This window comes from Barbatula barbatula (genome assembly GCF_947034865.1).
Source record: "Barbatula barbatula genome assembly, chromosome: 21".
NCBI lineage: Eukaryota > Metazoa > Chordata > Actinopteri > Cypriniformes > Nemacheilidae > Barbatula > Barbatula barbatula.
The window spans coordinates 12229660-12242416 of NC_136784.1; the positions used below are offsets into that span (position 1 = coordinate 12229660).

The 12757-nt window shown below is 37.8% G+C and overlaps 1 protein-coding gene across 2 annotated transcripts; it reads left to right on the forward strand.

The window, feature by feature from the left end:
• The first annotated feature begins 165 nt into the window (after window positions 1-165).
• Window positions 166-12434, forward strand: nt5c1aa (5'-nucleotidase, cytosolic IAa). 2 transcript variants are annotated; one of them, XM_079484107.1, is made up of 7 exons: window positions 166-535; window positions 2346-2390; window positions 5106-5273; window positions 5876-6005; window positions 7266-7388; window positions 10052-10236; window positions 11100-12434. In XM_079484107.1, exons 1-7 carry the CDS (start codon window positions 398-400, stop codon window positions 11454-11456), a joined length of 1146 nt encoding a protein of 381 aa, XP_079340233.1. In that variant the 5' UTR covers window positions 166-397; the 3' UTR covers window positions 11457-12434. The 2 variants fall into 2 exon arrangements, with proteins under 2 accessions (XP_079340233.1, XP_079340234.1); XM_079484108.1 differs by lacking the exon at window positions 2346-2390.
• The last annotated feature ends 323 nt before the right edge of the window (window positions 12435-12757 follow it).

The following is a 12757-nucleotide window of genomic DNA, read 5'->3' on the forward strand; positions in this document are numbered from 1 at the left end:
AACAAATAAACATTTGTCCCGTCAAAGCACTATAGAAAATAAACCAGAGAGAATGGTGACAGCTGACAGCATGAAATAGAGGGAAGGTAGGAGGTGAGCGAGTACATGAGCGAGGGATGAAAGGGGAGGGAGAGAGAGAAAGGGGGTCTGATACCAGCACGCGTCACAGCAGCAGATTGCAGGCAGAACGTCAGAGCTGCACAGCACGTCTATTAGACACACAGGAGCTATACCATCAGCAGAGCTATTGGATAACAACACTGTGAATACACTGCTGCCTAAGTCGAGGGACACAGACAGAAAATAAACGCGTGAGTGTGCGTATGTGAACAGAGGGAACTGAACAGCGTGATACAGTCCTGGATCCGTGTGCCATTAATGAACAGAGTTTGGGAGAATGAGTCTTGACCCTGTTCAGGTTATGAAGGGGCATGACCCCATACCCAACACCTGCCCGTCAGTCTCTAACGGTGAGAGAAAAGCATCCTGGGAGGACATCAAGGATATCCATGAAAATACAAAGAAGCCCAAATCAGTAAGTCACTCATATGTCTTCATGTTCCCATTGGTGTATTACACTTTTCAGCTAAATTGTACATCTACACGTACTAACCATCACCGTGATTGGATTTTCCCGTCGCACACTGCATGAAATGTGTACATAGCACACATGTTTCCAAGTCCATGTTTACCATTGTTAGCCTTCAGTGGGGTAACATCATTGCATCGCTCACGAGGTCATTTACCACATTTCCACTCACTTTCCTCCAGCTGCAGTTTGTCAGAAAACATACTTACAACAGCATGTCATTTCAATGTAAATACATGACAGCCTTTCGTCTTAGGTTGCCTTGTTGTGGTGTCAGTGTTTGTAAATGAGAAACAGAACAGATTTCTGGCATGGTGGTGGTGGGGGGACGGTGGGCAGGGGGGTGATGGCACTATTAGGTAACACTACTCAATGTAAGCAGATAATGCCATCTGAGGTCCAGCAGGACCTTTTTAAGTCATCCACTGCTTATTTAGAGAGCGCTAACACCCTCATAAGGATATCGAAATGCCATCTGTCAAATGCATTGGCAAACAGAAATGTGATATTGGAATGGCATATATGGAAATGGCACCTTTTTGTCATATATCACATAATAGATCTCCTGGATGGCCCAGCAAAGCAAAACAAAACATTTGAGTCAAGTTTAAGCTCAGCGTCTGTCACTGAAACTGGGGTCACAGGCTGCTGGTTAATACTTCTGGATAATTCCCCACACTTCGCCTGTGGTTCTATACTTACACTAAAGCGTCACTGGCCTTTTCCAGCTCTATTAATAACCCGCTCTTTGTTATCCTTTGATACTCTTCCATTCCCTCACTACCTGCACAGATTGTCCTCGACTGCACCCTATTAACATCAATAAACACAAACCTCTCATCTTACTCCTCCATACACAACACTAATGTAATTATAAATTACACATTGTCTTGTATCACAATTTTGTTTTGTTTTTGTTTTCAGACTTCTTATTTTCTTCACAATTCATTCACATGTCATACGAAGTTTAGACATTATTTGAACTATTTCCTTGATATCGCTATATATCTATATTTTAGATATCTCACAGTCATATTACAGCTATATTTATGTGGCAGGTGCTTTAATTCGGGCTATACTGTAGACATCTACAGACTCAACAAATTGAGTTACAGGAACAGTTAAAGGGACAGTTCACCCAAAAATAAAAATCTGTCACCATTTGCCCACCCTTGAGTTGTTCCAAATCTGAAATGTATAATGTATATATACAAAATATATACAGAAAATAAAGACAGGCTTTTCATTTTTGGGTGAACTGTTCCTTACACCCACACCAAAAGAAGACCTGAGTGTCTAGTTTGTGTTTCCTTTGAAATAAAACAAGTTGTCCATTTAATGTATGTGGCCTAATATCTCTCAGACTCGCTGTTGCTGGTACGAGGCTATCCTGAACCCCTCGTGGTGCTCGTAACTGTAGCTAAGCCAACTGAGTGTAATTACAGTGGCTCTATATCAAGAGCATTGAGCCTGAACCATTTATAACTCCACATATTACAGAGCAAGCATTTGGGAAGCTTTTTCAAGGGCTGGGTTTACATAACACACTACCACAGTAGAGCTAAGCCCCTCTGTAGAAAATCCACTCCAGATTCTCATTTCTCCCCCATATTTCTTATTGTATTTCAAAGTGTATTTTACAACCAATGAATATTTATGAAGGACACAGAATGTGAATGTATATTCATATGTATTACATAACTGACAAATCTCTACCTGTGAAATGAAGCTTGATATGAAATGTTATTTTATGAAGGGACCAGTGAGACGGACCAGGAAGGTGGAGGGAGGCATATTCTTCGTAAGTATTTTTGAAATGGTGTCAAGGTTCAAGCAGACCTCCATCTCTGTTGTCTCATTAACATCCTGTTCTGCTTGGCTCTGTACTAAACGTATGACCTCTTGGGCAACAATATGGACATACAAACAACAAATAGGTTAATGCACACAACAGTTCAATGGTACTACAGTAAATTTTTTACTTTATATGACATCACTAAGTGCAAATAAATAAATCAATAATTTCATTAATAGTTTAATATTCCTTGGGGTTTAGATGGTATATATATATATGTGTTTGGGGCTCAACAACGATAAAGATGTTAAAGGGGCCAAATGCGTAAATGTAATATAAATCACTTATTAAGTACTACAACGAACGGCTTGGAGACTACAATAAGCTTCTTCCTCTGACAGTGACATCACAAATCCCAAAATGTACACGACTTCCATAAACGAATTTTGGTAGAAATCAATTAAGACATGTGAAATATAATGCATTTTTGGAAACTGGAACATAAACATCTATTGCTTAGCACATAAAACCATTAATAAAAACTTTGAAAATAGACAAAATAAGACCCCTTTATAATGGTAGTACAAACAACAAAACATCCCAGTGCAGTGACTCACTAACAAACATTGCACCAACACCTTACCGTTAAGATTAAAAGAACAACAAACTTGCAAAATAAGAATGCAGACACTGCAAAAGAATGATGGAAAAAAACAGGAATTTTCGCACAGCCGAGGCACTATAAATATGCTGTTAAAAGAGCACGTCTCCCTTAATTGCATATTGTTTCTTCTTTTTAGTAAATTTGCAGTCTTTTTCTGAAATTTGAAAAAATGTCTAAAACAAAAACAAAATTTTTGTAGCGTGGTTGATGCAAATATTGTCATGACATGATAAATCTAACACTGTGTCTACACCGGATGCATTATTGTCGCGTGAGTACACTGTGTAAGCCATCAAAAATAAATTATGTTCGAGTCCTTTATATCAATGTGTTTATATTTCATATTGTTAGTATTTCATAGTGTTTAACTGAATGCAAGAAAATATGCCTTCAAGTTTGAATGTTTATTGCTGCATTCATAAGAAATTGTGATTTCCTGTGAGTGACCACACATGTAATAACAGAGCGATGTTTGAATATTTTTGTACTTCAAATGATTCTCAGGTCAATATGACCTTCATAAACATATGATCACATTAATTACATTATCTGCCAGTTTCACCCTAATTCTTTACAAATATGGTGAAAGTGTATAAGTGAATATATTCTAATGTACAGTTTTATGTCAGAAAGCATATAATGTAAATTGGTAAATACAAATGTAAAGTAAAACACATTTGGTAAGCAGGCTTTAACAATCTGAGTCAGATCGTAAAAAGAAAGTCAATACACGCTTATTCCGGTCTGGAAAGGGCATTTTAAAAATGTCCCCGTTTAACATTGTACTGAACGATTAAATCCCTGTCCAATTCTTCCTACAGCCCATTCTCTCTGCAATTTCCATGTAGTGGCCACTCATCCACCCTCATTTCCCCCTAATGTCTGATCTCCAGTCACCACATACCCAACAAAATCACATGTAAACTTTTTTCCTCAAACCGCTCAGGATCTCCCAGCATGAGTGACCGAAGTGTCTCATCTGGAATGAGAAATCCTTCTCCTGTTCTTTAGGGAAAGGGGCTTTTAACACATCACAGATCAATTTACACAGACTTGTCCTTTTCCCATAACCCCAAGGCAGTACACGACACTGGTTGGAGGGTAGTCTCTTGGTTCAGGGCGTGTTGCGCGGCACGAACAGCAGTCTGGCTGCGTCACACGGTAGCCCCTTTCCAAAATTAACTAGCCTCTCTCTTCCTGGCGGTTTCCTGTGACATACTGAGCAGTCAGCTGATTTATGGGCCATGTGACTAACTGCATGACTGGAACTGTGTTTATGCTGTGCTGCTGGGAATCACATCACTAACTACAACACCATCTGATACCTTCAACAACAGCTTCCACTGTATGCTACACAAACACTCGTCGAAGATGTTAGATTGAAATCTAATTTAGTTACATATTAATTCATTCATTCAGATCGCTGGATCATTCTCTGTGATGGTTGTATAAATACTTGATTTAGGATATAAAATGCTTGAAACCAAATAGTTCCTGGTCACCATTGACTACCATAGTAAAAAAAATTGCTTTAAACATGTTAAACACAAAATAAGATATTTTGAAGAATGTAAAGCAAACAGTTCTGTGACACCTTTGACTACTATTGTCATTTGTCCTATATGGGAGTCAATTGTGGCCAAGAACTGTTTGGTTACAAGCATTCTTCCAAATATCTTTCTCTGTGTTCATCAGAAAAAAGACATTTATGCAAACTTATAACATCTCGAGGGTCAATAAATGATGAAACTTATTTCATTACTAACCTATTAATAAAATGCCTAACAGGATGGAACTTGATGCAGATTTCCTTACTTGATTTGCATCTAAGAAAATTGTGCGTATTTTACGTATTAGGCTTATGAAGGCTTGCGTATTAGGAATATGAAAATGTTCTTCATGGCAGTAATGACCTACTCCATTTTAAACAGAGATGTTTTCGAAAGTTCAAAACAAATGCACACATTACCCATATATAATTCAGCTACCGCTTAAAGGCTACATGCTACAAACGTTTGATGAATGTCTCAGAGTTTTTTCATTATATCCCTGTTTAGCCCAAACCAGAGAACGCAGTCACCATAGCTTTGTCATCACGGGTTCTATTCCGCACAGAGAAAGAACAGAAGGTGTTCATACAGGAAGGAGTGGAGGAATATCTCAGGTATCAGATGGAACATGAAAATGAGCCCTTTGCTCCCGGTCCAGCATTCCCATTTGTCAAGGTAATGATGTGCATATCTGCCGCTTCTGGTTTTCAAGATACAATGCTTTATCAATTTGTCTTGAGGTCTTTTTTTGAGAAATGTAAATATCTTTGGAAATGCTGTTCTCATTTTTATATGATAGATCACACTATAACAAGCAGCACATGACAATTCTATTTACAGATGACATTTTTTGCAAATCAATTTATTATTAGATCAAATATACAATGCAAAAAAAATTTACAGAATTTTTCAGTAATTGTTTTTACAAATATTCAACATATAATGTATTTTTTATAAGGTACAATTACAGAGAAAACTAATTCATAAGAAAAACGGGGAAAACTTTTCTTTGCAGGAAAAAAACTGTTGGGCTATTTTATGGTTTATTTCTGGCACCTCAGCTGCCAGAATTAAATTTTAACAGGATTTTTACGTGTTCTCAAAACCCACAACCTTTGGGTTGCAAACCTCATTCTTTTCTTTAATACTGATGATATTATTTATTGACAATGTGAGGTTTAAGTTGGAGGTGACATGTCTCTCTAGTCCCCTCAATAAATCAACGTCCCTACGTTTAGTACTTATTTGCTGGGCGGCTTTTTTGTGTCTTGTCTCAGGCACTTGAGACAGTGAATGCCAGACTGAGGGAACTCTACCCAGACAGCGAGGAACTTTTTGACATTGTGCTGGTAACTTACAACCATGCCCATGTAGGAGTGAGACTCATCAACACCATTAACTACCACAGTAAGTATCTTTACTGACCCTCCTCATAGGGGATTCTTACTATCCACAAACATGCACATTTTCTACATCAAAATTTTAACATATGAAACAACCAAAGCTGCTATAACCAATGGAAAAAACAGCACAAAAACCCTTTTGTTACAGTCAAATATTGATGACCAGTTGATGGCTTTGCATGGAATGGAAAATAAGAATCAGTAATTCTGAGGACACAAAACAATGCAGAAGGTTCTTGTTATTCTGACCTGTGTTTAAATCTCCAGCTGGCCAATCATATCTTCCCACAGAGATGTATGTGACACCTCTAACCTTTGTGTCGCCAACCAGCCACTTCCTGCTCGCTTCCCTGCAGCGCCACAGCTGGACTGGTTTTGATCGTTCCGGTGGCTAAATCAAGAAAAAACAAACATCAGTCCGTCTTTTGGCCTCTCTATGGACAAAATAACAAATATGCGGATATGGACTAACGTTTCCATTGGCACCATTTAGTACTTTGTGATCTGAACCTCAAAATATGTTTGTTAACAAATGTCAATGTAGCGTCTTGGTTCTTCCTGTCAAATCTAAAAAATTATGCAAAGAAAAATATGAATAAGACTATTTCGCTGTGAAACGAATCAGAGCTAATCAGATTAAATAAAAGAACGTTTTATCTGTAATATCAAGCATCTTGGAAAAAGTCTCCATGACCCACTGCTCATCTCACTAGGGAAAATGTTGTGTTGTTCTATGATGAACTCAATACCATGAATCCTCAGAAAAAGTCCATTCAGTATCAAGTAATGCTGTAACGCACACTGTAATCACAAAACGTCCTCTCCCCTTCATCCATGTTTTCTCACTTTATATTTCTCCATGTCCGTAAGATTCACATCTTGTTCCCTCTTGGCCAAACTTGACACTGTCACGTAAACCACACCTGCTGATGATGTCTTGTTAAGCTGGCACTACTCATGCACTAATATGTCAGAGGCTAAAAGAGGCGCATAACCCCAACATTCTCACCAGTCTAACCTTTCCCTCGGCTGAACTGTGATGGCAAACAGTGAACGCTGAGATATCTCAGTTACGAAATTGAAAAATGTCAGAGTTTAAACAAGCCAAATATTGGAACGAGTCAAAATGCAACATAGTTGAATCGATCTTGAAGAGAATGTGAACCGAACTGATTTGGATTGCATATAACACTAATGTAAACAGAAATACGAGAAAACAAACCTGTGTTGTCTTGACTAGTTCATATTCTTCTCTCGTCCTCAGATCTATTCATCGAGCGGTTCTGCATGACAGGAGGTAGCAGTCCCATCGGGTACCTGAAAGCGTGGCATACAAACTTGTATCTGTCTGCTGATGCTGAGAAGGTCCAGGAAGCCCTTGCTGAAGGTTAGGACACAACAAACGTGAGATAACACATGCAGTTGCTTGTAGCTCATTTGAATATGTATGATTTTATTCAAGGTGAAGTCTGTCATTTCTACATCACTAGCAGGACCACTTCAGGTTTTTTGCAGATATAAAAGAAATGAATGACTCGAAGTGTTCACCTTTATGATTGCTCACAAAAGACTTTCAATCTTGGGGACTTTCAATGATTTTAATTTAAAGGGTTATTTCAGGCAAACCCTGATGACTTTCTTTGTTTCTTTGAGACCAAACAGGTTATTGAAATATTTTCTTTGCCCATTTTGTTTACAATTGGAGTGGATGGTGACTGCCTCTGCAAGCTTCAACTCTACGTAACTCTACAAGCTTATTTTATTTTGTTTTTCAACAAACCATGCCTTCAGGACACTTGGAATATACAGAACGAGTCCCATGGAATTATTTAATAATTATGTTGTGTTGTTTTGATGCTGTTGTGTTTGAAGAAGTTTAAAGAGGCGTTCCACTCCCATTGTAAACAAAAAGAAAATGACACTTACATTTTGTTAGCCACTTTTTGGCACATAAGAAAGCCATAAGACCCACATAAATCCATCAGGGTAAACAAATTATGACAAAATTTTATTCTATTTCTTTAAAGTGCCAAATTCAATTATGGTGTCTTTCAAAGTGTCTCCAAATAAATATAAATGACAGGTTATCATTATCGTAGTCTAGGAAAGTAGACTGCCTGCCATACAAACACACCATAAAGTCCAGGCCTGGTCCTCTCTCGTCGTACCCTTCTGTCGCTCGTCCCTTTATGCTCCCGGAGCTCCTCTGTGAGAGATGCGAGACCGGTGCAACGCGCAGCTGACACTCATTATCACTCGCGTCACCGGCCTCGGCCGTTCCCCCACGGCTCTCGTCCCGCCCTGCTCGCCACAGTCATGTACTGTCAGACCTGGGCCCTGACAGTTAACCTCAGTAAAACTAAAATGATCACCTTTCAGGAAAGATCCAGATCGCAACTTATACAACACATATTTACATTAGGCACAAACCACAACACACACACCACACTACAATTACCTGGGTTTAAAAATCCCAGCCACAGGAACCTGAATCCCCCAGTGAATGAACTGAGAGACAATGCGTGCAATGCCTTCTATGCAATCAAACGTCAATGTCCCAAAGAAATCCCAATTAGAATTTGGCTGCAAATATTAGAATCTGTAATTGAACCGATTGCCATTGACAAATCCAAATCAAGATTTTACTGAATGTGAAAAACATCCAATTGAGAACTTGCATGCAGAACTCAGTAAAAATATCTTACAAATGCACCGGCACACAACAAAAAATGCATGCAGAACTGAATTCGGCAAATATCCACTAATCCTAAAGATAGAAAAAAGGGCAATCATATTCTGGAAACATGTAAAACACAGTGACCCTCACTCATGTTATTATAAAGGCTTGAAACACCAAGATATGAGCAAAGAAATGAATCCTCTATGTCAGCTGGTCCAGAGCTTCAGTCCTGATGTTTCAGTGCTAACATCTGACAATACTGACAAAATCAAACTCAACCAAATGACAATACAAATGAAACAAAACTATATTACTCATTGGGAAACCCAAACAAAACAACAAATTAAAATGCAATGGTATTTGTCCCTAAAGAGCGAATACAGTATGGCAGACAATCTGTACACAGTGACAGGTAAAAACTAAGCGTCGCGTTGATAAGATACAGACTCAGTGGACACAAACTCACTATAGAGACGGGCAGACACAGACAAACATGGCTGCCACAGGACCAGAGACTGTGTCCACACTGTGATCACAACAAAATTGAGACAGAACTCCACTTCCTAACAGAATGCAGAAAAAGCTGATATATGGACAGTGTTCTATGGAAAAATCAAGTCCATTCACCCGACGTTTGTAAGTCTGTCAAACGATGCGAAACTGCCGTGTCTGTTAGGAGAACACAAGGACTGCTGTGTGTTAGCTGCACAATGTGTCTGCCTGTCACAACAAAAGAGAAAACAATCAATCCTGACCTGATGTTTCCAATATATGTTCATAACATTATATTATTATATCCCTTTATTCTGCTACTTAAATGTATATTTTCATTTTGTAAATCTTGTCTAAACTATACTCTATTTCTGTTTTTATATATTTACATATATTATATTATAAACCACTTTAAGTGCACTACATACATCACACTTTTTTATTTTATTTTATTCTATCCTATTTTATTACTATAGTATCTTTCTTTTCGTTTGTTTACACATTGCATGATTTGTAAGCAGGGAGCCTAGCTGCAAATGCTTTGGCTATACGAATGTACACTATGTCATTCAATTGAAAATAGATTTGTCATGTAAACCTATAAGCTTGTTCCTTTGATAAGTCAGTAAAACATGAGGGTTGTATCGCAAGTTTCATTTGGTAATAACACTTAAAATATATATATTTTTTAAGTATTCATCACATTATCCTGTGAGTAACCTACTGTATTATGACTGATTATGTAACAATTCAATGACCCATTTGCTTGGCAATGGCCACTAATGTCTTTTAATAACCATTTAACTGTCGTACTGTTACTGTGGTGCTTTATCCTTTAGGCTGTTGAGGTTTAACTTTGTCTTTGTGTTTTGTCACAGGAATTGCCGCAGCCACCATGTTTATGCCAGAGAAAGAGGTAGAAGTGTCAGAAACACAGCTGAGAGTGGCGTTTGATGGCGATGCCGTTCTCTTTTCTGATGAGTCAGAGCGCATTTTCAAAGCTCACGGTCTGGACAAGTTCTTCGAGCATGAGAGGGAAAATGAAAACACGTTGTTAGATCATGTACGATTTCTTTTAAATGACTGAAGATGTACCAATAGCTGAAATAGGATACAGTACAAAAACATGTTAAAGGTGACGTGTGAAAATATTTTCTTTCATTTTGAAGTCTACGGACACGCCCCAGCGTTTGAATTTTTTTTTTCAAGATTTGAATCACTTCTAATTTAAATAAATTTGTTGTTTTTATTAACTGTTTTTTAATCATTTAAATGTAGCTGCTTGGTTAGTAACACATTTTTCATGTGACAAACACATATTTAATATTGCTTTACCTGGACACATAAACTTTCTTTACTTTATTGGAATGGTATGAAATGGTATGGAATGGCACTTGCTATGTGAACACAAAAATCAATTTTGGACATGACTAAATGGGACTCGAAAAGTCTAAATGATGCTTTAAAAAGTGCTCTACATTTTTTTACTTCCAACCGCCATAGGAAACAAATGAGAATAGGAAAGTAAAATAATGATTATATTATATGCAAAAAAATTTGGCAAAAAGAAAAAGAAATAAATATAATATTGAAAAAATATAATTGAAAACAAATAGATTGCACTGAAAAAGACAACATACCTATTCATATTATTTATTTAGCATAATATCTGGAGACAAGTAAAAGCCATTTCTAATGTAGGTTGATCCACCTGATAAAATACTGGGTTCAACCAATGACAATGAGTTTTGCCTGGGGTAATGATATATATTCATATTGATTTTGCATTTGCATTTCCATTTGTTGATGCTACAGAGAAATGCACAGAAAATACACACCTCACCTTTAAATTAGCAGAGATGTAGATCTAGCCGGCCTTAATACAACAGCAGAAATATCCAAATAACATATCTCTCTACTTTACAGGGCCCACTCAAGGGTTTCCTGGAGCTGCTCGGAAAGCTTCAAAAGAAATTCTATGCGAAAGGCCACCGCTTAGACTGTCCCATCCGCACCTACCTCGTGACTGCCCGCAGCGCAGCCAGCTCAGGCATCCGTGCCTTAAAGACTCTCCGTGCCTGGGGACTGGAAATAGACGAGGCTCTGTTCTTGGCAGGGGCACCCAAAGGCCCCATGCTAGAAAAAATCCGCCCCCACATATACTTTGATGACCAGATGTTTCACGTGGAAGGTGCCAGAGAGATGGGTGCCTTTGCCGCTCACGTGCCCTATGGGATTGCACAAAAGCACCCTCATAAGAAAAGCGCCAACGCAGGAAAATAACAAACACAGGGGAAAATATAGATGCAGAGGTACTTTGTAAGTCAATGATGCACATATTGGATCGTGACAGATCTATCATTGATCTCTCTTGGCCTTATTTCCACGTGGCTAATGCAAGGCTACACACAACGTCATTGGAACTGAAGATTTTACTCCATGCTGTTACTGCTGTACTATTGGAAAGCTAAAAGCCCCATTCGTCTGTACATATTACTGTAATAAAGATAGCAGATGTTCTTCTGCTAAAGCCCTTTACTGTAATGATAGGTCAGTCATAGCATTATCTGGGTGCAGGTCAGCGTCAATACACATGGAGGTCGTACTGTATTGAAAAATTCTGCTGTTGTAGGCCTTAATGGGTTTTCTTTAGTGGGTTACGAATACAGAACGTTTTTAAAATGAAAAAGATACTTTGAAATTGTGTATCATTTGTTTACACAGTGTGGGATTTAACCGCATTGTATAATTCAGCAATGGACTGTGATCGTCTTCTTGTTTATTGCTGTATATTGTGTTGTGTGAGCAAAGCTGCAGCATGTGTATATGTTATCTAATGTGATGTAATGCAAGTAGTCGTATATGACGGATGGAATGGTAGTCTGTATATGTAATGTGCATCATTGCTAAAAAGCCATTTTATGTAATACTTTACATTTCGCTGCTGTCCTTCTTAAACCTCAAATCACATATAAACCATAAATCATCAGTCAAACTTTGTTTGCCACTGGGTTTTGCAAATATTTGACCAATAAAAAAAGAACACTTTGAAAACCCAGTATATAATCATTTTAAAACTAGGCCTACAGCGTTTTTTCTGTTTGAACAGGTTTTAGAAGGACATCAACGATTTTAAATATGAAGATATGATGGAATTTAAAGCCATTTCTAGTCAATGATTTATTTTCACCTGTGAAAGATATATTTTCATCTGTTACCTGTACGTTTCTGTTATCAACTGCATATAATATATATTTTTTGAAAGAAAAATATTGTAATGCAGTCATTTCTTTTGGTTCCTGAAAGAAGTAGTGGACTGGCCATCTGGGCCATTGTCTCACAGGCTAATCCACTGGTCCCATATATAAAAACTAGGGGTGTAACCTTTTGGCACCATCTTCAATATGAATTTATAATATGGTTCCTTAAAAATGATAATGCATAAAACAGACTGACAAAGTTCAGCTAATGTATGTTTGTCGATGGATACACATTTAATACCTACAAAAAATCAAATAACGTAGACAACTTTCAATAGGATTGACGTATGCTGTAATATGACCAGTCATTAATGCTTTCATCAC

Bases quoted from the DNA above. Each gene is read 5' to 3' on its own strand.
- nt5c1aa (XM_079484107.1), top strand. From the start codon at position 398: ATGAGTCTTGACCCTGTTCAGGTTATGAAGGGGCATGACCCCATACCC. The intron at 536-2,345 runs GTAAGTCACTCA...TATTTTATGAAG, and splicing joins ATACAAAGAAGCCCAAATCA to GGACCAGTGAGACGGACCAG. The intron at 6,006-7,265 runs GTAAGTATCTTT...TCTCGTCCTCAG, and splicing joins CAACACCATTAACTACCACA to ATCTATTCATCGAGCGGTTC.